The 27,419-nt window shown below is 45.7% G+C and overlaps 1 protein-coding gene across 1 annotated transcript in view; it reads left to right on the top strand.

Moving 5' to 3' along the window:
- The window catches only part of grm2a (glutamate receptor, metabotropic 2a), a gene marked incomplete at its 3' end in the record, with an annotated part of 26,968 nt that extends 663 nt beyond the window's left edge, over positions 1–26,305 (top strand). The window contains exons 2-5 of the mRNA XM_080548731.1: positions 15,919–16,756; positions 19,842–20,905; positions 24,969–25,146; positions 26,232–26,305. Coding sequence (XP_080404857.1) covers positions 15,919–16,756; positions 19,842–20,905; positions 24,969–25,146; positions 26,232–26,305 — 2,154 coding nt within the window. The remainder of the gene's footprint in view (positions 1–15,918; positions 16,757–19,841; positions 20,906–24,968; positions 25,147–26,231) is intronic.
- Positions 26,306–27,419: the final 1,114 nt, after the last annotated feature.

Genomic DNA, 27,419 nt, shown 5'->3' with positions numbered 1-27,419 from the left:
GCCCTCCTTCTTAACATTTGGTTTACCTTTGTGTTCTACCTTTCTACTCTATGATTAATTTATTGTTCTTCTTCTTCAAAAAACGAAACACTCAGTGAATCAGGTCCTCGGTTCTCTATGTTCTGACAGACTTGGTTAATGTTGGGCTATCTGTAGGCTTATCTAATCTAATGTGTAATCTGAGAAGTTATTAGATCTAAAGATATTGACTAAAAAGGTTGCAAACAATACGAGGGGGGAAGAAACACTGCTGGTTTAGACATATTCCTTTCCCGCTCTCTGATTCGAGAACGTTGACCGTGTCAAGTGGGAAGTAATACACATGCTGTCGTCCTCCAGAACTGTAGTGAGTGACAATTGATTAGCATATAACTGTCAACTTAAAGTAACGCATGCAATTAAAGTGCCAGATGTTTATTGAGATGTTAACACGGGGCTGGGGCGGGAGACGGGAGACGGGGGAGGGGGAGTGCTTAATGAGTACGGGGGGTTTCCGTTTGGCGGATCTGTTTACCTGTTCGCCCAGATGCTCGGCTGATCTCGGAGGGGTTCTCTCCTCTCTTCCTCCGCTAATTCACACTTCTGCAGTGGTCCTGTCAGACGCCAGACGTGCTGCAGATGTTGCGCTGGGGGGCGGTCTGACAGGATGACTAGTGACAGCGTGATCTGCGCTCTGCCTGCGCATACGGTGAGGCGATGAAAGGCCCGCTAATTGGGCCCACGTACTGTACGTTAGGAGACGTATACCTAACGCCTCGTCAGCGCGAGCGCCGCGCCGCGTCGAGCTAATCTCCGCTCCGTGTGAGAGGAGAGACTCTCTGTCGTACACAGACACACAGACCGAGAGGGTGAGAGAGAGAGAGAGAGAGAGAGCACTGACACACACACACACATAAACAACACAGGGGCGTGTACTACACACATCCACATCCACACACGCACGCATGCACGCACGCACGCACACACACACACACACACACACACACACACACACACACACACTACACACACACACTACACACACACACACACTACACACACTACACACACACACACACACACACACACACTACACACACACACACACACACTACACACACACACACACACTACACACACACACACACACACACACACACTACACACACACACACACACACACTCTCTCCCAGCTCAGTCATGCATTGCAAAGAGGCGCCCTAGCCTGGAGGGCTCTCCATACCCCAGCGTGGCTCCAGTCAGCTCCATGGTTAGCATCATGGAAGCTCCGTGCCTAGCTTCTAAAAGACACACTGCTGGTAAAGCAGTTTACCTCCTGGCCACACAGAGACAGAGACCACGGGCAGGTCATAGATAGTACGGCTCTAATACAATAATAAGATGATGCTAGCCATGTCTAAACCAGAGGTTTTCTCTGCTGTCAGCACGGCCGTTTCCTCCAGTGGACGTGCTGCTGCCTGGTGGCTTCCTCCTTCCTCCTTCCCCTCCTTTCCCTCTGCTACTTTACAGGCAGGGAGGACCGCGGAGCCTGGCTCTGAGGATGTGGGCTAAAGGCTGAATGAATAATACAGAGGACGGTTAGAGATGAAGGGGAGGTTGTGCTCTCCGTCAGAGCTTTACCCTACCAAACATTTACCCTACTACAATGGGCCGGTTTCACAGACAAGGCTTAAGCCCTAATCCTAGATTGAAAAAACATCTTCAATGGGGATTTTACATTGAAAGTGTGATTTTAGTCCAGGACTAGGCCTAAAGCCTTGTTTGTGAAAGCGATCTATTGTGTTCTTTGAACCTTCTGATTTGGCCAGACAGGGAAATTAAGTACTGTGTGAATGTATCGTACTATATGCCGTTTAGCTGGTGTTTTTTTATCCAAAGCAACGGTGAGTGCATACATTTTGCACTATATATGTGCCACATTCTAATGCTTTGGTCCTCATGTCAGGATCCGATGTAATGATCAGACTTTTCTTTTGACAAATGTGAATCCATTTCCCCGTTGTTGAAAATCAGTGACACATCGCTAGTCAACTAACACAGCTTGTTTTGTGAGCCTGCTAACGATGTAAAGTAGTGTTATAGTTAACTAGGTAGCAGTGGGGAATTACTCAGCCAATCCATTGCCTTGCAGTATTTTGTCTTGACTAGCGAGTTTGTGTTGTGATTCTCAACAACGTTGAAACGTAGTTCCGTGTTTCAAAAGAAAAGTCCGAACATTTCGATCCGTTGCCGACATGCGGACCAAACGATCAGACTGTGTCACGTATGTGAATTCCTGAAATACGCTTCACTTGAAACACACTTGAGGACATCACTTGAGGAATCCACATTGTTATGAAAACATCCATAGTCTTTTTCTATTTGGTTATTATCAGCAACCCTAAAACCCTTTCCCCTGGTGAATGATTCATACGCTCATTCCGAAAATGTCTGTAACATCTATGACTGAAAGGATCAAACACAACGCTTCCAACATGACACATCCCTTTCATGAACCTCCTCAAAAAAAAACAGAAAACACTTCTCACTTCCCACTCCGCACCTTGCACCTCGCACCGTGAGATAGATAGCTCCTGAGAGGCAGCCTGGTAGCGCGTGGCAGCCAGTCGGAGAGACAGGAGAGCCGACAAAGAGAGATCCAGCTACCCTATAAAGAGATTTAGAGTACCAGAGAGGGGGCGAGTGCAAACAAAAGAGGTTGATGAACGAGGTGTAATCTTAGAGAGAAGGACCGTATCTGGGGCTCCTTCCAAGAGGAGAGCGTGACCCTGTTCTCTAGTAATTTATGGAGGTGCTATTATTACAAGCCTCTGTTCCGAGGGGGCCTCCCCTCTGCAGATTCACACATACTACCGTCAGCGGGATGGGATGAGATCCACCTGCTCGACAGTACCCTTGAATAGCACTCTTCAGAGAGAGAGAGAGGGAGAGAGAGAGGCGAGGGACCTTGATAATTAGACAGAGGTTCGAGAGGGGTGAAGATTTTGAAGTGGGTGATGCACGGTTAGAGAAGCATGGCAGAACGAGCTTCTGTCGATGGTGCTTTATTCACAGTCCTAGTGTGATACGACACTGCTCAGTAGCCTAGCTGTGTCATTTATCCTCCGAGAAGAGAATGCATGGAATGTTTTGTTCACTTTTACTGTATCACATACCAGTTATACCAGTAATTACAGTTGATTACGATTACTAAGATGCAGTGTTCAAAACTGAAGTCACATCGTCAAAACTCTTCATACATCAACGAAACGGAAGTCCATGTGGACCAAACTGTGACTCATTTTTACATTGCTTTCACACAAAATGCATTCAATGACCACGTTCTCCAAAATCCACGAACTCTTCTCTCATTCAAACTGCACCATCTGCAAAACACTATGTATTTGCAACGCATTTTTCCAATGTTACAGTAACACACTGTGTTCAAAACTGTGAAGAACACATTCAAAACAGAATGATTTGGTGCATTTTTGCAGTAATCAAATTGAAATGTCTAGAAAATATTAGCAGCATATATACAATGAAATGAAATAGACTAGATGCATTGCCAGGGAAGACATTAGATGTCACCAGATGCAGACCAGAGGGTGGACCAGAACCCTCAGGAGTGAGAGTTTTTTTGTGTGATTGCTATTGTATTGTAGCCCTGGAATTTCTGGGGGGGGTTTTGGTTTGAACTTTTCATTTCAAGTAAATACCGTAACTTACTTTCTGCAAAGACACTGAACAAAAAAGAAATACACTAAAGGATAGAAGCAAATTGCAGCGTTTCTGATTCATTCTTGTTGCCTAATACTTTACAGTTGTACAGTCAACTATTCTGTCTATGATTACTACAAATCAAACCATTCTTATAATGAAATATTCATTCTTGTGAAAATCATTCAAACTATGTAATGCTCCCTGTTGTTAGTGTTTTGTAGGTCAGAGTGTTATGAATGACTGTGTATGCTTTCTGAGTGAACATTGTTGCCAGTGTATGGTTGAACGAGCTTCTTTTGAGACGTGTTTGAAGTGAAGTGTTTGACCAAGATGCGTGTTAGTATGAAGAGATTTGACAATGTGACTTGACTTCAGTTTGAACACTGCGACTTCATAGCAATCATAAAAACCTGTAGTCCACACCTCTCAGTGAAGGAGCTCCTTGACTTTCTGTTATTATCAAGGTCGGGGGGGGCAATTATTGAGGATTTTCAGTTGACTTCCTGAATAGACTGCTTTGAAATTGGTTAGAATTCCGGTCACGGCAGCCTTTGAAGAAAAAGGCTCAAACCTTTGATTCGCTTCCCTAGACCAAGGTATTGGTTGTAAGTCGCTTTGGATAAAGGCGTCTGCTAAATGACAAAAAGGCCAACCTTGGTTTATTATTAGTAAGTCATGGTGGGTTGGTGTACGGGTGGGTCTCTGATGACCCTGCGTTCTACAGCCCTGTTTCAACCGGTATTTACCCAGTATTGACCAATTACACTATTACGTAACAATACCAAGGTGTAAGATAAAGTGTTAGCCTGCTGTCATCAGCTTCATCTCCCCCCCAGCTCACTGTGCTCTATAGAGGCCTTTAGTATACACGCTGCCTCTAGTGTGCGCCAAGCAAACTACCCTTCAATTATTAAGACGCCTTCTTCCCTCGCAACTTCTTCTTTTATCATTCATGTCTTTAAAGCGCTACCGGATCGGCGAAAAAACGCTTTGCTTAAAAAACACATTGCAATATCACGCCTGCTCAAGTCTTCCTGTCTTTTCCCGACAGCAGCTCGCACTCTCTGCGACTCTCTGCGACTCTCTGCGAATGAAGTATTTCATTCATGAACAGTGACTGATGTTCACGTAAACAACCATTTCCTCTTCTGCTAACTAGGCTGTCAGCGCGAGGCAGCAGGGCAACACTGCTGATGGATGAGGGACGGTAGCGTCGTATCGCGGGTAAGAGATGATGCGATTCGGAGAGATATATGCAGGTAGTGAGGAAGTGAGTAATGAATGTGTGTGTGGGCGGCGTCCTCTGCCTTTCTTGCCATTGGTCGGTTATTGCCTTTGCTGCCACTGGCTAAACTTCCCATAGTAGAACCTGTCCTCTCATGCCTGTCTGCCCTGCTCTCCCTCTTCATCGTCTGTATGAGTCAGGGCCAGGAGCCACGTCGACGCTGGACCGGGAGGGCCGTGGGAAAGGTCACGCTGTCTGACCTCCCCCCCGTGTGTGTCAACACCAGGTGGCCCCCCTCATCAGATGTGTTCGGAGCCCTCAGAAGAGACAAGGCCAGCCACAGGACACCTTAGCAATCTCCCCCTAACAAACAAAAAAAAGGTCCTCATCTCCATGGAGACGTACTAATGATGGAACATCGTGGCCGTGTGGAAGATTAGAGCTGGTTTGGATGGCAGGACGGTTGCCGTGACGCTGCGGTCGTTGTATGGTTACGGGTGGTTATGTCAGATCGGTGGTGGGGGCCAGGCCAAGATGGCGTTAGATGAGCACAGATTGGGGGGGGAGTGTGGGGGTGAAGGGGTGCAGTTGTGACGCCATTGGAGGCTTCGCTCTGAATTCCCCATCTGTGGGGTACAGCCGGTCTGTCGGAGGGGGCTGGCAGAGCGAGCCAAGCTACGGTTCCTGCAGAGAGAGGTCTGCGCTGAGCACGAGAGGGACGAGAGACTGAGAGACAGAGAGAGAGAGAGAGAGAGAGAGAGAGAGGTCTGCGCTGAGCATGAGAGGGAGAGAGAGAAAGAGAGGGAGAGAGAGAGAGAGACACACACAGAGATACACACAGAGAGAGAGAGAGAGAGGGGTTCTAGTGTTTCACAACCATGCAGGAGACAATGGCAGATAGAGAGAGACACAGTCTGGTGAAACTTTGAGCGATACACTGAGTGAACACATGGCATTACTCACAAGCCAGTTGCCAGTCTGCGACTGCCATCTTAAACAGGCTCACGGGCGCTTTGCCGCCATCTGGGACCAAAAGGAATGAGTCAATACAACGATTCAGTGATGATAGTCTTTTATTACATGCCATTTCATCCGCTTACAGCACAGTACAGGAATAATAATAGCCTGTATTTGTATAGTAAGCGCACACGTAGTATACGACCTCCAGCTCCTCGAGCCGAACTAAACTCCGACCAATCTTTTGAATGATCAGAATTAGTTGTGGACGACCTCAAATTACTGACGCAAGCCGATGGATGACCTCAGTGCTCAGTCGAGGAAATTCATCCGTTCTTTATCCGACTGTGAATAACTAACAGTGTAACATCTCATGCGGCCATGATTGGTGCTCTTCTCCAAATTGTTTTTTTTAAATGTGCACTGTTGTCTCATGGCTGCCAAATACCTTTTACATTTCTGGCATTTAGCAGATGCCTTTGTCCAAAGCGACTTCCAACAAATAACATTTCACTAAGTAAAGTGAATCATCTCTCCACTAGCCATAGCAGGAAAAATTCATCTATGCCCAGGCCTGGGGCCACATACTAACACAATCATGTCTCACGGCTGCCATCCTAACACAGCTCACTGTGGTTCTCTACGGTTAGTTGTGTGGAGAGGGAACATTAGCTCGACCGCGTGTGTCTCATCAAGCCTACCCAAGTTAGTGTGTTAATTAGTAATGCACTATATTCCACAATTACAACCAGGAACATCCTTGCCTCAGGGCTTGATGTAATTAAGGCATGGATGGATGAGACTCCAGTTTTGTTACCCCCCCCCCTGCCCCCCTCCCCCCTCCACCCCCCTCCCTCCCCAAACCCAACAACAAACAGTGCCTTTAAATGTGAGTCACTAGTGTACAACCGTCCCCCCCCCAGCTAAGCTTTAAACACCGGGGCGCATCTGCACGGCAACAAATCGGAGACGTGTCAAATCCTCACATGCTCCCTCTCCTCCGACATACTAATGAGTGAGGGGGGGGGGGGAGTTTCTTTAGGGGGGGGAACCTGTCTGGAATTAAAAAGTCCATGGGGGGTTTATTAAACAGGCTTTTTATTGATTATTCTAAACAGCCAAAATGGTGTCTGGAGGGTGGACGTTTTGTTTACGGCGTCCAGCTATGCCTCATAGAATCCTCCTTGTTATTAAAGCGGAGTGTTTTAGCGCGCTCTCTAGGAGACGCGCTGGGACTCACTAATTAATGAGACAGGGTGCCATTTAGAGGTGAAGGAGATATTAACATTTGAGAGGAGAAAAGATGCCTGCAAACAGGCGGCGCACGAGCACACACGCACACGCGCTGCGCCCACGGGCACGTGGGCACGTGGGCATGCGCACACACACACACACACACACACACACACATGCCTGCTGAACACACAGGCACGTGGGCACGCATACACACACACACGCCTGCTGAACACACAGGCACGAGGGCACGCGTACACACACACACACATGCCTGCTGCACACACGGCCTCTGCACACACGGGCACGGGGGCACACACACACACTCACACTCCCGCTGCACACACACACACACACACATACACACACACGGACGCTGCACACACGGGCACGCGGGCACACAATCACACACACACACACACACACATTCAAATGAACACATTGGTTGACCTTTACAGACTAGGCGTGTTCTCCTAATGTATGAAGAGAATAATGAGGTTATAGGCTCAGCTAACAGTAAGCTCAAACATCTCGTTTTGATCAAAAATATATATTTTCATCTGGTGCTAGACAGGGCCAATCCGGAGCCTGCAGTACGTGATGCAGGATGACTCACACACACGCCTTTTACATTGATGCACACACACGCCATAGAATCCATGCTAGAAAGTATGATAATGATGAAATGTATCAGTAAAGCTATGCAGGGGAAATGCATAATTCATGGCTGAAAAGTAAAGAACATGCTTGCCAAATAATAAATAATTCACAAATGATTGGATTATTCAGTGGGTTGGCAAGAATTCACGATTCACACAGTCTCACAATACATATCAATTCCTCTGCACCAATAAATGTCTGTTCTCCCCCCCCCCCCCCCATCTCAGATGTGAAGGAATGTCAGTAGACATCCAGTACGATCTGTAAGCCGACGGCCATTTTGCTTGGCCATACTACTGTATCATCAGAGATGTGTGAAGATGTGGGGAAGGGATCGGAAGCTGCTATCATCCCCAGAAACACTTGGATGGGAGACACTTGATGACATCAATAATAGGCTACTGCGCATGCTCCACACCTGAGAGAGAGACAGAGAGAGAGACAGAGAGAGAGAGAGAGAGAGAGAGAGAGAGAGAGAGAGAGAGCGAAAGCGGCAGGGAGTGGATTGTCCACGAATAGAAACTAAAGGATGTTGTTGCATGGTGAAGGACAAGGGCAGCAGCTTCAGCATGTGACAAGGTGTGACTTTGGAAGAGCACATTTTTGTGACACAGCACAATGTAAGAGTATCACCCCAAGAAGGGTGAGAGGGCAAAGGATTGATTAGAGAGTTTCTCTCCTCTTGGTATCTAACCCCGGTCATATTTCTACCTGGTGGAACATTTTAAAAGGTGGTTGCCAAGCAACTGAACTCTTGAGAACGGGAACCAGTGTCGATTCTAAGTGTATATTCAACAACTATAGTCTGTGCAGCGCCACACCTGCAAAGGGGAGAGAATTCACTATACAGAGGTCATAATACTAGCCACATTCCTCTTTGAATTCTCCTCCTCATTATGGAGCGTGTATGCGTGTGTGTGCGTGCCTGTGGAACAATGTGACGGCAGCTAGTGAGAGTGGAAACAAGTCGGCAACTGTGGATTCTTTTTTTTAAATAATAAATAATTAATAAATAATTAATTTATAATAATAAATAAATATTTATTTTTAACAAAATGAGTGTATATATTTTTGGGTGTGTATATGTATAGGTGCGAGTGTGTGTTGCTGCCCCCCCTGCACATGAGCATGTATTCCTTGCACGTGTGTGTGTTTGCACATGTGTGTTAGGGAGCATGGCTCAGGAACCTGTGCTCTGGGAATACTGTGTTGTTGTTGCAGAGCCACACAGAGACAGACAGACAGACAGACAGACAGACAGCCTACCGGGAGCAGCAGATGGGCTTTTCATGTTGAAAACATCATGACATCTCCACAAGGCTGGGCCACTGTGGTCTAAGCTAGGACACTCTCTCTCTCTCTGTCTCTCTCTCTCTCTCCCCCCCCCCTCTCTCTCTCTGTCTCTCCCCCCCCTCTCTCTCTCTCTCTCTCTGTCTCTCCCCCCCTCTCTCTGTCTCTCCCCCTCTCTGTCTCTCCCCCTCTCTCTCTGTCTCTCCCCCTCTCTCTCTCTCTCTGCCTCTCCCCCTCTCTCTCTCTCTCTCTCTCTCTGTCTCTCCCCCCCTCTCTCTCTCTCTCTCCCCCTCTCTCTCTCTCTCTGCCTCTCTTTCATCCTCCCCCCCACCCTTCCCCTCTTCAGTCCCCCAGTCCCAGGATGTTTCTCACATTCCTTTCTTCCTGCAGCACCCACCAGCACTCGTCTGGCACATACAAAGCCATGAAGTGTATGACGCGCCGTGCGACAGGAATCCCATATGAGGAAGACTGGCAACTGGAGTAGAGGGGTGAAGGCTGCTGCTGAATTTATGAGACACTCATAATGGGATGTATCTCTGGAATCTCATTCTTCTCCTCCTCTGACTCCATCTCATACTCTCATGTTATATATATAATATACATGTATACAGTACAGTACAAGTCAAGTATCATTACAGGAGCCACTTCAAAGTAAGCGACATATGACCGATACGATGGAACCCCATCCTCCGGTCACATGTAGTATAGAAAGGTAGTTTGGAAATAGTATTTTAAACCAAAGAAGATAATTCCCTTTTTTCCCTTCTTTTTTTACGTAAATCTTTAAAATAGGTCACAATATTGTTAAATACTTTATGATCGTATGCTAATTGATTCCAGTGGAAAGGTTTTCTGAGCACCTCTGACTCTGACGCGGGAATCTGACTCTTCCCCCTAAAATTGGCACGGGGGAAATTGCACAGCAACCTCCAGATTTCTATTTCACAAACCCTTCAACTGTAAATTCAATCATTTCTGCCCTCTGCATATTACGAGAACACTCCCAAGTCATTTACTTCTGAGAACCCCAACCAGCCAGCCATTTACACCTACTGTGCCGCCATCACCAAGTTTCAAGTTTCAAGTTTATTTGTTACGTGACTTTACTTTAAAATTCTTAGGCTTCGGATCCTGACATTGCATTGCAGCACAAGACGTAGGGCATAATAAATCAAGCATAATTAAAAGATAAAAGTGTCAGTATTACAGGACATTAGAGACAAAAAATAATAGACATAGTACAAGATAAGGTGGCGTTCGTGCAGGTAAGACAAGAGATGTTGCACTATAATAGTGATAATAGAGTTCACAGTAGTAAGGTGGCTTGAGCTTATGGTTACTGTAGTCCGTGCACAAGGGGTCGTCCTGTATATATCCTGGATGGAGGTGATGCACTCGGCTGTCCATACCACCCTCTGTAGAGCTCTGCGGTTGAGGGCAGTGCAGTTGCCGTGCCAGGCAGTGATGCACCCAGTCAGTATAATAATAATAATAATAATAATAATAATTCATTATATTTATTAAGTGCTTTTCAGTGACTCAAAGACGCTGACAATATGGGTACACAGAATCACGGAAACGACAAGCGATACATAACGTGGACACATAGAACACAGTATTAACAAACAGGCACAGGAAACAATTAACACAGCAAAGTCCAGGGGAGGGAGGGGGTGGGCGGGGTTAGGGGTGATGGTTACGGGTAGGGAAGGTTGTATGCATGGGAGAACAGGTAGGTTTTGAGTTGGGATTTAAAAGTGGAGAGTGAGGGTAACTCTCTGGCGCTTCTCCACTACCGTCCTGTACCGGAACCCGTGCTCCCGCTTTGTTTTGCTTTCTCCACTGCCACCTGGCCCGTACCGGGCCGTAGTACCCGTACTGATTTTAGCTGCCGCTCCTGAGTCGGAGCGAAACATACTATCCGTGCTATTCTGTGACGGAAGTCCAGGTTGAATTGGCGGATGATGTGACCAAGGGGGAGTATGTAGCAGAGGAAGGGCAGGGGGCCGAGGACTGAGCCTTGGGGGACCCCCTGTGTTAAAGAGGAGGAGGTGGAGGTGTGACCGGAGAGGGAGATGAACTGTTGTCTGTTGGTGAAGTAAGAGGTGAGCCAGTATACTCTCGATAGTGCCTCTGTAGAAGTCAGTTCTGACAGTGTTAGTGTAGCGGAGGTGGTTTGGAATCACACGCTCCTGATGTGGTGGGCCTGCCTGTGACATGTCAACTAAAATGTCACTCTTGGACATTGAGGATGTTGTTCATTGGTTTAGTTTTAACACTAGAACAGCCATGGGTGGGGTCATTGGACCCTGTGAGTACATTTTGAGAGCAAATTTCAGGACCCTCCTTTCATGACTTTTCCTAGATATGTGCGTTCTACCACCCAGTATCCTTACATTTTCAAAATCACATCAGGATAAGCTAGTATAAGGCTATTTTGCTGTTTTCCTGTGTCAGAGGCAGGCTAATTTAAAGGCCGTCCAACTAGTGATCGTTGTGTGTAAATAGCAGCTTTCCGTTGTAAAGATAAAGCCCCGAGGCGGCTCTAAAGGTAGGTAAAAAAGGCACGGCTGTTCTAGTGTTAACATATAACATATATGGACTTGATAATGACACAACAACACACATTAGGAAAGACAGACCAGAAAAAACGAGGCGGGGGGTTGGGGGGGTCACAGTCCCAACTGAACCACGCAGGGGGCTAGAACAGGCTTTTCTCCGTCGGTCTCGAAAACAGCGTCTCCCGCATTCTCCCCTCACAGGGGGGTAATCAGCTCTGTTCATGTTGACCGCCAACAGGCAAGCCACTCCCCCAATTACCCTGGGTAGCCAATCACCATAACCCACTGAGCTCACATCAACAGAGTTGGGCCGTGACACTAGCAGTATCTTCTTTCTAGCGGGGGCCACGACGCTGTGTTTTGATACTACTGACTGACTATACTACTGCACTACTGACTCTCTTTGTCTTGATGCTGCACTGCTCTCTTCTGTGCTGCTGGTGTCCTGTGTGTGCCGACACCAGCTGAAAGGCTGTTAGCTAGTGGCTCTGGCCTCACTACGCCTGCTATCCCTCCACTCTCAGGTCATGTGTAATCCTCTCAATATACACACTCGTCAAATCTCCTCCTTGCCTTCTCCCTAATTTTACTTAATGAAATACCGAGTTCTCTCACAGAGGGGTCCGGCATGTCAGGGACACTACGAGCCCCATGTTTAATAATTATGTTTCAGGCTGCAGCACAAAGTGAATAATGAAACGATACTACGATCAAGTTTTCAGCGATGGTACTGGTTAGCAACTCTATTATACATAAGGTTAGGGTTATGCTCAACGATGTGAACGTTTTATTTTTATTTTATCTCCTTCTTTGGCTGTGTAGGAGAGCTCTGCCTGAGGTGCAATTGAATTGAAGTCTCCAAGGCTAACGGATACACTGTACAGTTCTCTATCCATCTTAACCCAAAAGGTTATCCATTACCTTAGGGCAAAATGAATAACAACCGCTGGAGGTGTTTAGTATGGGATTCATGTATGCTCCACAGGCTGTTCCTCCTGGACCTCCAAGGCCTCTTTTAAAGGTATCACTCATCTAAATGCGCCTGACAGTATTCAGAACAGACGTTGAGGGGTGAGGGAGTCTGACAATGACAAGTAAGTTAGATAAATGACTTTAATCAATGCCTACACTCCCGCGTTATCACCGACATGCCCTCTGGGTTCCGCTTTCCCACGGGACAGGTGACGGATTAATGAACAGGCATACGTGTGCACTGCACGGTGGAAAAAGACACTAGAGCCACCTGATGGAGATTAAATTACATTTTAATTGGGAATTAGTATGCAGATTTACCAGCAAAATGTTGTTACCCCGTCACGTTGAGCTGGAATTACTGTAGCAATGTTGTATTTACATGGTTGCATGGTGATTTAGGGATTAATTTGTATAGAAAAGTGATGCAGCTGGACTGTTTCTGTAAGTAAACAAGTAGAATAAGGACTGTTTCAGGAATTTCACAGGATTAGTACACACAGGTATGAGCAATTGAATGTAAAGTGTTACCAATCTCAATACCGAAGATTGATCCAATTCATGTTTAAAGAATTGGTCATTTGAAGAGCGGCTATTGCAAATGTAAGCTACGGTATGCTACATCTTTTTTGGTGCAGGAAGATCTCGACTCTTCCCTCCATTAACTTCATGTTAGAGTTCTTGACTTGTCGGGCCTGAATGTACGTTCACATGTGTAGGCGTGCATGGGTAACATTTTAATAGGTCTACTTTACACACATGCTGTGTGCCTGCACCGTCCACATCTCTGTTGCCCGCAGCAACAATTCTGCATTAATTTATTAAAGCCCTCTGATATAGTAGCTGATTCACCGGATACATTATTTGTATCACCAACGACAATCACCTGTCTTGTATAGACAGGCTTTTGGGTAGCCCCAAAAGCCTGTCTTTCTGTGTCCTGTTGATATTGTTGTACACCTGTTGTCTGTTACTTGTTCTTATTTTCACTTGTTTGCCTATTTTAACGTGCTATGACTTTCGTTCTTTTATTATGTTTCTTCTTTACTATGTTCTCTATAAAGCACTTTGTGACCCCTGGTCTGGGATAGGTGCTATACAAATACATTTTACTTAATTACTTACTAACAAGAAATCATATTTTTGGGATTCAATACTCTTATTATTATATTATTATGTTTAACGCTATGATCTCAGGCCCATTACAATTTTGTCAGCACTGAATCTGAATGTACAGCATAGCATTCCAACTGAGCAAACTCTAAGTTGTTGGTAATACTCTTCACTCAGAGGTTTAATTCTTGGAGTGAAAGTTTGAATTCTCACTTTTAGGAATCTCTGTCAGTTGATCCTGTTCCTATCCTCCTAGGACAGTGAACCCGCCGCTGCTAGCTGTCTCTACACATGTCTAAGGAGGCTGTCAAGGCAGGTTAAGGAAAGAGCTTCTTGGATAATGTGTTATGCCAATGGTTGCTACACTGTAGCAGCTACAGTGCATAGTAAGGGAATCTCTAGTGACAAAGAAAACCTCAAAGAGACAATTTAAAAACCAGACAGTGCATTGACGATTACTCTTTTTTTGTTCTATGTCCACATGCATGAGCATAATAGTTGTAACTATTTTGAATATGATCTGAATACCACCATCTCCTGTCACATGTAAATATTCAGGCCCAGACCCTTGAGACGAAATGTTAGATAGTTTAGGTTCAGATGTTCTGAAGTCCTGGGTCAATTTCAATTTTAGCTAGCCCTGATTTTTGGTCTCTTACAATGTTGCTGTAATGTGGCTCTTACAATGTTGCCATGAAATGCTCATTAATTCTAATACATCTCTCAGTTTAGAAATGACTGCCACTGGCATCATCTCATATGCATCTCTCTGATCTTGGAGAAAAAACAAAGATTCTTATCTTTTAATCTTTTAAAGATTCTTATTCTTAAAGATGTTTAAGACTCGTTGAGGCCTCGTTTTGACGCCTACATTCGTCTTCTCATGACGTCTCGCAATGTTTGCCCTCAATTAATCTCCATTTTAAACAAGCAAATTATCTTTATGATAATTATAAATTAATTAATTATAAAAATTAAATATAGTATTTAATTCTAAATAATCTAATATGATAGGCAGAATGAATTTGAGATCTCACCGATTCCTGATGACACTGATGGTTTAATCGGTGTGTAATGTATACTGTGAAATCGGAAAATCATTACAGAACACGAGACACCTGGCAACTACTGTATACGCTGAAAGCATTTCTATTTTCTCATTCCAGGTTTGTGTATTCAAATTGCACAAAGTAACGAAAATGGAAACGGCAGCGCTCTATATATATGTATGTTTTGTGCTGTTCTTGTACAGCATGTACTTATGAAAGGATTGGTTTATTGGAATTCAAGATGTTATGCTGTCAGCGGGGGTGTGTGTGTGAGACCCTGAATTAAAGGAGAATAAATCTGGGTTGGCGTCCTTTGGATTGATCAGTCTTGCCTTCCCTTAGGCGCCCAGAAAAGTGCCTGAAGCGAAAGACAGTCATGAGCATCTCATGCTCTGTGTCGCGACACTGACAGAATCTATTACGCAGGGAGAAAAGAAAAGTTTCAGGATTCTTTCATTCTTTCTTGCTGTCCTCACTCTCTCTTTGTCTCACTGTCTCTCACTCTTTCTCTCCCTCTCTCTCTCTCTCTCCCCCTCTCTTCCTCTCTCCCTCTCTTTCTCCTTAAAGTAGAGAGGGAAAAAGAAAGTTCCCCAACAATTCCCCCGAACAATGTTTGAGTTTCATCTCTCAGTCGATCGTAATTCACATCTTGTGTTTTTTTTCTCCATATTCAGCCTCGGAAATGCTTTGATATATATATTTCATGCCTTTATCGCTGGACATTGTTGACAGGATTGTAGATCAGATATGACAGATCTGGGTAGGAGGATGTGGGCGTCCCTGGAGCCCCGTGGCAACCCCGGGATCTTGTCAGACAATCAGCAGCAGGGAAGAGTTGTGAAAGGAGCCGCTGGGATGCGGGAGGGAGATGAGAGGCTGCAGATTGGAGTGAGACCGATCGTCTCTGCAGGGGAAACTACTAGGGAGAATGGATCAGATGTGTCTCATTTCATCCACTTATTAAACGGCGACTTATTAAAGATATTACCTACTAGCTTAAGTAGTCTCTTTAGTATAGGTTACTATAACATCAGCATTCCTTCCATTCCTGTATTACATTGGTAGAATGTAATCATGAATCATTCCCTCATGGTCTCTCTCTCTTTCTCTCTCTCTCGATCTCCCCCCCCTCTCTCTCTCTCTTCCACTCCAGGTGGCCAACCTCCTCCGTCTCTTCCAGATCCCTCAGATCAGCTACGCCTCCACCAGCGCCAAGCTCAGTGACAAGAGTCGCTACGACTACTTCGCCCGCACCGTCCCGCCCGACTTCTACCAGGCCAAGGCCATGGCCGAGATCCTCCGCTACTTCAACTGGACCTACGTGTCCACGGTGGCCTCCGAGGGCGACTACGGCGAGACGGGCATCGACGCCTTCCAGCAGGAGGCCCGCGCCCGCCTGATCTGCATCGCCACCTCGGCCAAGGTGAGCCGCCAAATGAACGCGCTGGGCTACGACGGCGTGATCCGCTCCCTGCAGCAGAAGTCCAACGCCAGGGTGGTCATCCTGTTCACGCGCAGCGAGGACGCCCGGGAACTGCTGGTGGCGGCCAACCGCATGAACGCCACCTTCATCTGGGTGGCCAGCGACGGCTGGGGGGCGCAGGAGAGCGTGGTGAGGGGGAGCGAGGCGGTGGCGGACGGGGCCTTCACCATCGAGCTGGCTTCCTACCCCATCCCCAACTTCGCCGAGTACTTCACAGGCCTGAACCCCTACAACAACACACGCAACCCCTGGTTCAGGGAGTTCTGGGAGAACCGTTTCCAGTGCAGCCTCCACGAAGCGGGTTGCGGGAAGCACTCGCTCCGCGACGGCCTGTTCGAGCAGGAGTCCAAGATCATGTTTGTGGTGAACGCCGTGTACGCCATGGCCCACGCCCTCCACAACATGAGGCAGGCGCTGTGCCCCAACTCAACCAAGCTCTGTGACGCCATCAAACCCGGGAACGGCAGGAAGTTCTACAGGGACTATATCCTGAAGACCAAGTTTGACGGTAAGTTAAGAATGTTTATGTATTCCATTTTTTTTTTTTTGGGGGGGGGGGTTCTCACAATTCTACAATGTCTTTAAATAAGATTGAAATCCACCTGGTCAGAGAACAAGTGGAGCATGAATCCCTGAGACTTGCTGAGCTTCTTTCATCTTTATGATTTTGACATTTAATTTCCAGGGCCATGCACAGACTTATGAACAGGCAGGTAACTGTTTCCTAAAACAGGACACAATGGATCGACACAAATGGGGGTGTGATGTGATGGGCCTATCCTGCACTGGCAAACCATTTTTTATACAAAAACACCATCCAGGAGGGGGAGGGGGGGGGGGGGGGGGTGCAGGAGCCAGAGGGGTAGGGGCCGGAGGGGCGGGGCCGTTGCCCCTTTCACCCTTACCTGTGCACATGCCTGCTCATTTCCCTATTGAGACATCGTTGGATGTGTTGCAATAATCACTGTCTACACAACATGACCGATCTTGCAACAATCACACATGAGTACCCTGCATGGCTGCAAAATTGATTACCGTACATGAATCTAAATCCGGTGTATCAATCCAAACAATACGTGGAAGTAGTCCGAGACTAATCCAAGTTGTTTTTATATTGCTAGGGAAAGTTGTAATGATTTAATTTGCAAAGATGAAACATCAATTTTAGGCTTCGAGGCTCATTTTGTCACGCATCTGACTTGAGTGTGCAAAGAGATTTGGCCCCCAACCTGAATATCACAGATAAAGATCACATTAATATTCTCCTCAGAAAAAAGCCATTATCATCATGTGGTGCCCAGAGATAAACATAAACTGTAACAGAGCATTTATGTAAAAAACCCTTTAGCATCAACAAATATGTAAACCACAGATAACAACGACAAACACCAACAAAATGCTCAAAACTAAACCCTTGACTGAGAGGTTGTATTACCTTGAGACTTAAAGGTCCAGCACGTAGTTTTGCGTAATTGCTGCCACCACTGGACAAACATTAGAAAAAGTGCATACGTTTTTTTTAATAGCACTAAACATAATGCATATCCTTGTAAACAAACCAAACATTGTTTGGACTAATACAGCACTCTTCACAGGAACGTCCTTCCTCGTGAATTAATCCCTCGATGGCTACCGATTAATCATGGCCATTAAATTTAGCAGCACAATTTAAAGCTAAAGTCTACATACCGGCCCTTTACGGTATTGATGGAGCTAGTAGGGGAACATTTTCATGCATGAGTGATGGTGGTGGTGGGTGTTTTAAAGTCCATGAGGCTGGTTTTAGCCAAGCTATCCATTTCAACCCTTCCATGGGTTTGAGATGAATCCCTAAGGGGGCTTGCTGTCGGAAGAAATCAGGTTGAATTACAGGGCTAAAAGCACCCAATGCCTTCAAGTGTATGGTTGTCAGGGGGGAGGGGGGGCAGTAAAGCAGGGTCACAAATTGTCCTTAATGCATTCTAAAAGCCTGTTTTTCCTCTTGTTTAAAACAGACAAGTTCTCTACAGAGGATTAAGGGGCTATTTAGCTGAGAGCTATTCAACATTCTTATCCATACAGGGACAAGTCTTTAATTTTAGTTCTTCAGTTCACATCAAAATCATGGATAATACTTAACAGTTAAGACATATTCATAAAGGGTCAGTACAAGTACACAGCACTTTAAAGTCATTACTTTACAAAGAGTATAGAATTCTTTGGCTTTGGTTCCTCAACATTGGCATAGTAGCATTCAGATATAAAATCACACTAATAATAATAATAATAATAATAATAATAAGTAAAGTAAATAAGTAAAATAACTAATCCTACAGTAATAAAGTGATGATTTTACAGTGGCTTCAGTAGTGCAAAAAATGCTGTGCAAAGTACGATGATGAAATGCAATATACCACAGTATGATAGTTAAGTAGTAGTCCAGTCGTATACAAGTAGTAGTAGTGTGCAAGTAGTTATAATAATGTAATAGGTTAATTGTTGCAGTGTGTGTGGGGTTGGTTTGGGAGTGGCAGTCTTTTGTTTTCTTCCAGTGTGTTTCTCCAGGAGCATGGTTGCTGGGGGGAAATAACTGTTTGACAACCTTTGGATTTTTAGCCCCGAGGCTCTGGTACCCCGACGGCAGTAGCTCTGCAGTAGATATGTTATGAACATACAAATCGACGGGTTGATGATAAGTAATAAACCACATTTACATGACATTATTAATTCCATCCAAATTACATTTTCAAAACTACTTTATTGATGCGTCATTGTCGATGATGATAACAATAATTATTATTAAGCCTTAGCTGATGTTACCTGAATATAAAGAGTTACCAAAAAAACCTACTTTTTTTGTCTCTGAGGATATTCACATTCAACCTCCCGGCTTCAATTATGTAAATGCACTCTTCACACCTGTGTCCAAGGCGACAGCCATTGTTCAATCCGATGTGAAAGGAATGGAATGTCAGAGGGGAGCGACAGAGAGATAAAGTGATGAAGCAAATACAAGCTCATTTCATCAGAAAATGCATACGGCAAGACCTGGGTTCACCATACACCTCATACTGTAGCTAGGGAGGGGGGAAGAAATACAATCAATCGAAATTTCCGGTCTGTGGGACTCAGTGCTCAAAGGTTGAAGATATAGTTCATTGTTATGGATAGGGATTCATTTGCTACTTTCAACATCATTTGTGACACATTCTAATGCTTTGGTCCTCATGTCGGGATCCGATGTAATGATCTGACTTGTCTTTCAAAACATTTGAATACATTTCAGTGTTGTTGAAAATCAATGACACATCGCTGTGTTAGTCAACTAACACAGCTTGTTCTGTGAACCTGCTTACAATGTAAAGTAGTGTTCTAGTTAACTAGGTAGTAGTGGGGATTACTCACCCAATCCTTTGTGTTGCAGAATTTCATCTTGACTAACGAGTTTGTGTTGTGATTCTCAACAACGTTGAAACGTAGTTCCGTGTTTCCAAAGAAAAGTCGGAACATTTTGATTGGTTGCCGGCATGCAGACCAAATGATCAGACTGTGTCACATTCGCTATCTATCTGCTGTAAACTGACCCTTGACCTCTTTCTGTTCTCTTTCTCTAGCACCGTTCCGTCCGGCCGACACGGAAGACATGGTCCGCTTCGACAACTTCGGAGACAGCCTCGGCCGCTACAACATCTTCCACTACCACAAAGAGGACGGCCGCTACGTCTACCGCAAGATGGGCTACTGGGCCCAGGTCCTGACCCTGAACACCACCCAGATCCCCTGGCCCAACCACGCCCCGCCCACCTCCCAGTGCAGCGACCCCTGCCGGAAGAACGAGGTGAAGAGCATGCAGCCCGGAGACGTGTGCTGCTGGATCTGCATCCCCTGCCAGCCCTTCCAGTACCTTCTGGACGAGTTCACCTGCGCCGACTGCAGCTTTGGCCAGTGGCCCCTGGCCAACCTGACGGGCTGCTACGACCTGCCCGAGGAGTACATCCGCTGGGAGGACGCCTGGGCGGTGGGGCCCGTCACCATCTCCTGCCTGGGCATGATGTGCACCCTCTTCATCATCGGCCTCTTCCTCAAACACAACGACACGCCGGTGGTGAAGGCGAGCGGCCGGGAGCTCTCCTATATCCTCCTGCTGGGCGTGCTGATGTGCTACAGCATGACCTTCATCTACATCGCCAAGCCCTCGGCGGCCGTGTGCACGCTGCGCAGGCTGGGCCTGGGCACGTCATTCGCCGTGTGCTACTCGGCCCTGCTGACCAAGACCAACCGCATCGCGCGCATCTTCAGCGGGGTGAAGGACGGGGCCCAGCGGCCGCGGTTCATCAGCCCGGCCTCCCAGGTGGCTATCTGCGGGGGGCTGATCTCCTGCCAGCTGGTGGTGGTGGTGGTCTGGCTGCTGGTGGAGGCGCCGGGCGTCAGGAAGGAGGTGAGCCCCGAGAGGAGGGACGTAGTCACCCTCAAGTGCAACAGCAAGGACTCCAGCATGCTCATGTCCCTCACCTACAACTGCATCCTGATCATCCTCTGCACGGTCTACGCCTTCAAGACCCGCAAGTGCCCCGAGAACTTCAACGAGGCCAAGTTCATCGGGTTCACCATGTACACCACCTGCATCATCTGGCTGGCCTTCCAACCCATATTCTACGTCACGGCCAGTGACTACAGGGTGAGTTTCTTTTTTATTTTATTTATTTTTTCACAATATTTTTATAATCATTTTTATATACCAACATCAAAGACAAAACAACAAAAGACAAAGAAAGAGAAACATACAATAACAAAGTTCACAAACATAGACACACACAACTTGCATCAATTTTGGATTGGAAAAAAACAATACAAAAACAAAACTTTCCTCCACTTTGTTTAAAGTATTCTATCCTACATGTTCTTCATGTATGGTTCCCACAGCTTGTCAAAGTCTTTCCGCTTGCCTTTAATAATGTAGGTTAATCTTTCCAGACCAATACATTCCAAGGGGTGAGTTTAGTTGAATAAAACAGCTCAAGTTAGACATACAGTCTACATACAGACATACAGTCTACTCTTCTTTAAGCTTAGAGTTGCATACTACGTTATTTTTCACAAGTGACTACATTAGTTTACAAACTAATGAGGGTAAAAACCCTCATGAGAACCAGCTTGGTTGTTATCCTTACATGTTTAATTAGTGCTGTGTCTCTAACAGCGTGAGTCGGAGGAGTTGGTCTTAAGCATGGGTTTGGCCTATTGAATCCTTTTTCGAAAGCACCTGCGAGTTGAGATGACAGATATCACATCCCTTTGATCACTTGTCTTTAACTGATAAAAGCACCGAGCTCCCTTTTCATGTGGCTGAGAAATGTGTTCCAGTCAAGAACAAAGGCACTGGGTAGATGATATCCTTGGCAAATGACAGGTTTGAATAAGTGGGACGGATTTGGACTGAACATCCATTGAAATTGTGTTCTTAACGCGACTAAACGCCATTCAGTGAACAGCTATTTCTCCATTCCACGTTACTGTTAGGATTACAGATGCTTGGGTATTTGTTTGTTTTTTATTTTCACATTAGCATATCTATTTATTAAAGATTAGATGAGATGAGGGAGAGAGGGAGAAAGAGAGAAAGAGAGAGAAAGAGTGTAGGGTGGGTCCCCTGGTGCCTCTACCTCTGCAGCCATAAGGGGTGGGCAGACAGACAAGAGAGTGAGGACTGCTGGATGGCGACAAATTGTCCCTGCGTGTCCCTGTGCGGCGTAGCTGTGTGGAATGGAGTGTGAAAGAGCAGGACGCTGAACCCCAGCTGTGTCCCCTGCTTTGGGACCACCGTATGCCTCAGGGGGACCCTACCTCAAGGCCCCCAGGCGAGAGGAGCGGCACGATGGTCAGAAAAACTCCTCCCTCCATCGGCTCCAACCTGTCCTCTAGATTATTCTCGGAGCGATTGAATTGGCACAGTGGCTCATCAGATTGTGTTTCGTTTTTTTTTTACTGCAACGGACAACGCACTAAGGCTTGTTCCCCATGTCGTACACTCATAAGATTGTTGTCATAGCCTGAGATTTTTGAAGTCTCTGGTTCGGTTGAATAATTAAACACGAATTCACAAGTAGTCTTCCATGAAATGTTGAAGCAAACAAAATATGGTCTATTGAGGCATGAATAGCAAATATGATTGCTAGATGAAATATTAAAGATATTCCCCTCACCCGGAAGGAAACAGGTTTCCTCTACCCTCTGTGAAACATAAGTGATGGCCATCTCATTTCAGCAGAACCAGAGAATGGATTAAACACAGCTGCATCCAAAGATGTCCAGCTACTTTTATGAAAAGACATTGGATAGGGATCTATATAACTGACAAGGAATACACTCAGATTAATCTAATCTGGTGCAAGGAGCATTGCTGTCCGTAGACCTCAATTGTGTCCATTTGATTAGTTTCCAGAACCTTTATTCCATGAATCCAAAAACTCCACATTAAAGCATTTAATCAACTGGGTTCATGTGCTCAACACATCAACTCAACCAAGTCTACTCTAGACCACTGTACTACAGGAGTACTTCCAGTAGATACGGTACATTCTGTCCCGTGCATGATATTTTAAAAAAAACATCGATGATGTAAATGTAGAACCTCAACAACTTACGGACACCACACAGGCTATCTCACCTCCAGCTGGTCTCCTTCCCAAGACTCAAAAGAACACACATCAGACATAATAATTTTAATAATTTTGTCATTTAGCAGACGCTTTTATCCAAAGCGACTTACAATTACGAATTACAGGGACATTCCCCCTGGAGTAACTGAGGGCTAAGTGCCTTACTCAAGGGCACACTAGTAGTGGTGTGGCTTCAGGCGGGATTTGAACTCACAACCTTCCGATCCCAAGTCCAACTCACTATCCACTAGACCACCACTACCCCTACAGACATCAGTGGCGGACTCAGGCTGTTTGGAGGGCAGGGGGGGCGAAAAGAAAAGAAAGGCATCTACTGCACAACATGGGACCCCATCAGTGCACATGGTCAAGTTTAGACCATTGGAAGGGCAGCCAATAGGGCACATCCTCTAATTTTGCCACTCAAAAGGGCACTTTAGTGCGACGTTTTTCAACTGTGGGGCCACACGGTCAAGTTTAGACCATTGGAGGGGCACCAATAGGGCACATCCTCTCATTTTCGCCACTCAAAAGGGTATTTTTGCCACTCAAAAGGGCACTTATTAAGAGAGACTTGTTTCAACCCCCTGAGTCCGCCAGTGTCAGACATTCATGTCTTCACATTTCATTGGTGACATTGATTCTATATTGTGTGTCTACTAAGTCCTCCCAACCTACTGAAGGCCAGCGTCCAAAAACCGGATCACTGTCAGTATCACTTATAATGCACTGTTGAATCATCTGGACTACACATCACATGAGTGAGTTAGAGACTAGTAACATCCAGAATAGACAAGTTCTACATACTGAACCAGTCTTACTGTGATGGCAGGTTCCTTGTCCTCTGCTCTTCCTAAGACACATCTTTTGCATTATTAAAACCACTTAAAGTCTTAGTCTTATGCAACGCCCGTCCTCATCACAGTGTTATTAAAAACTATTTTCAAATAGAAAGTATAGAACACGGGCCCAGTGTGCCCTTTAATGACACCAAGGTTGCACGAGGAGGGTTATGACATCACCTGCTTATGTGCTTGTCTTTAAATATTTCATAGACTACATTATAATAGATGGATAAAATGTGTACCGGGCGCAGAAGACAACATGTGCCAGGCGGTTCAGAGCTCAACCCAGGACCAGACCCAGGTTGAGCCTGTCAGCATGCATTTCGTCAAACCGAATCAAATCCAACTTGATTTAGAGTGCATTTCACATAGGAAATCACAATACAATTTCCCAGACTCCTGCCTGTGCATCTCAACGGACACTGTGGCTCGTACGGTCCAATGTATCTGCCGCACATGCACTGTGCTGTCAGTCATAGTACACTGGGCCGAAACAACCCTGTTTGGCTCAAAACCAGTGTGTTCGCTGCGGGGCTGCTCGACGCCTGTTTAATTCTAATGCTGACATTAGCATTCATAGAGATCGGTGACAGACACCTGCTGAGTCTGGGCAATGGGTGGATGAGAGGCTGGCAACGGACACCCATCCCCCCCCCCCCCCCCCCCCCCCGACACGACACCCACCCTGCAACACCATGTAGGCTGCAACATACAGAGCATTTATCTAGGAAAAACAGAAACAAAGCTGGGATCGAGGAATAAAAGAACTGGCTGATGATGACACACACACAACTACGTGTGGGCGGATGCAGAGTGGAGGGGGGAATCAGGGGGTGATGTGGGGGGGGGGGGGGGGGACTGACAGGCAGATAAACAGCTCACTCACACCCCTCTTAGATGCTGCTGGCAGCGCCATTCAATCTCAGACAAAAAATTATGTGGAACCAAATGCTGGTATTGTAATAATACATGCTGTATCTATGCTAAAATAGAGGGAAGGAAAGGACTCAACAAGCTCTAACGGACATTCATGAACATAACACATCACATGTGTAGGTTTACTGTACCTCCTACAGTTATCTGGTCTCGTACTGTAAAAGGCGATTGTGAGATGTCAAATACTGTAGCTGGCAGCTTGTTTCTCTCATGGAATATGCAGGATTATTTCCCACCAGTGACCCCTACCTCCCCTTGTCTCACCCCCCCCCCCCCCCTCTCTCTCTCTCTCCCCCCTCAGGTGCAGACCACCACCATGTGTATCTCTGTCAGCCTGAGTGGGTCGGTGGTGCTGGGCTGCCTCTTCGCTCCCAAGGTCCACATCATCCAGTTCCAACCCCAGAAAAACGTCACCTCACTCAGGGTGGCCACCACCCGCTTCAGTGTCACCACGGGACCCGGTTCTAGTTTCTCTCAAGGTACCAAACTTGCGCAAGGTACCCGGAGATAAACATCGCCTTCATCAACATCATCATCGGCACAATCATAGTCGTCGTCATCGTCATCATCATCGTCATCATCATCATCATCATCATCATCATCATCTTCATCATCACCATCATCATCATCTTCTTCATCATCATCATCATCATCATCACCATCATCATCATCTTCTTCATGACCATGACTCTTTTGTGACCGTGGCTCAATATGACCTTTATAGATATAGAGACAGATAATGAGACTACTCTGGATAAGTAAAGGTTAAATGAAAATGATCACCGCCACCACCGCCATCATCATCTTCACCATCATGAAAGATCCCTTGTGCAGTCCCATGATTCAGGAGCTGTTTCAACGTCCTCTTCACTTCTCCCCTTTGACTAGAGAAACGCCCTGTGGTGTAAGGGAGGACCAGCATGAACTATATGTGTCACGTTCTAATGCTTTGGTCCTCATATCGGGATCTGAAAATAGTCCTATACCGCCCTCTGGAGCGGCCGCTCAATATGCCGCTCCCTGTGTGCCTCGGCCATATCCGGATCTGGCGAGACCGGGATTCGATCCCAGTCCCCGGTGGGCAGCTTGCACTAGTGGCTAGTGCTTAGACCGCTACGCCACCGCGGGGCGTGAAAAGTCTGGACATTTTGATTGGTTGCTGACATGTGGACCAAAATACTTGAATGTGTCACATTTGTTAAAGCTTCATATGCATCCCCTTCACTCCACACCTCTGACCTCTCTCTGGCCTCTACCACATAACCCTAACGCTAACCCTAACCCTAACCTTAACCCAAACCCTAACCCTAACCTTAACCCTAACCCAAACCCTAACCCTAACCTTAACCTTAACCTTAACCCTAACCTAACCTTAACCCTAACCCTAACCCTAACCTTAACCCTAACCCAAACCCTAACCCTAACCTAAACCCTAACCCTAACCTAAACCCTAACCTAAACCCTAACCCTAACCCTAACCTAAACCCTAACCCTAACCCTAACCTTAACCCTAACCTTAATCCTAACCACCGTATAGTTGAAAACGGCCTGTCCTCTCTTGCAGCGTCAGTCTCCAACATTGTGCCAACGGTCTGTAACGGACGAGAAGTCGTGGACTCTACGACCTCCTCCTTGTGAAGAAGACTCATATTCCTGTGCCAAACATTGTATACAGAGTTATATAATCACTAGTCAAGAATCAGGTGTTTCAGATATTAAAGAGGTCACACAGAAGATCGTCCTGATTTTGTTGTCCTCTAAGTGCTGTGAGTACAATGTCCCAATTCTGTTTTTGTTCATTGACTACTAGTAGCGATTTTAAAGGAGATGCCAATAAAATTCAGTATAGCCCTTCTTTTTATTAAAGATTCTACTTGAGACATGGAGTAAATTATAGTAAATCTGTTAAATGTAATATATACAAGATGTTTTTAATGTAGATTTTGGTGAACCGGTTTGTGCTTTCTTGTAATTTATGTAAATAAAATGTGTTTTTTATTAATATTGAAATGAGAGATGAGTTGGCTATTCTTTCAATTTCATACAGGACAATACATTACAAAGACACCAAGGTGATCAAACACCCACCTTTAGGAAAATGTGGACTTCTCTGTTGCATAGAAACACACATTTTCCTCCACCAATTTTCCTCTTGCCGTGAATCATACTGAGCATTTATGAATGTATGAATGAATGAATGAATGGTCTTTATTGTCATTGCTATAGTACAGGTACCAAACAACGAAATTTGGGAGGGGGGGCTCCCCTGGTGCTAGGAAACAAAAAACAAAACAAAAAACACGAAGGGAAAGGAGCTGGTTTACATAAATAAAGGCTATGTACACTATCCACTATACTATCTGTAGGTACTATTTACACAACCGTTCCCTATAAGTACTAAAATAAAAATGTACATACAAATGTACTTAAAAACACTAAAGAACACCAGTGTTGAAGCCACTCCGAGCCGCGCTGCGTCTGTGCGCGCCGCCACGGAGAGGTGAATTCAAGTCCTGACATTTAATTACTGAATTTCAATCACCCTGGAGCCTCCCTATCAGGAACACCTCCAAGAAGTTCAGAATCGTAGCTATTTCAACAGTTGGCATTTTCAAGCATTTCACAAGATGGCAATTTAACGAGCCCTATTGTGCCTGCCATGGACACATCAGAGACATGGAGAGAGAGTGACTTTGTATGTCAGGAGCTTAGAAATGCCACAGTCAGACTAAACTACTTAATTTACTTGAGA

This window comes from Nansenia antarctica (assembly GCF_963989245.1).
Source record: "Nansenia antarctica genome assembly, chromosome: 18".
NCBI classification, from domain to species: Eukaryota; Metazoa; Chordata; class Actinopteri; order Argentiniformes; family Microstomatidae; genus Nansenia; species Nansenia antarctica.
This window is presented reverse-complemented; position numbering and strand designations above follow the sequence as displayed.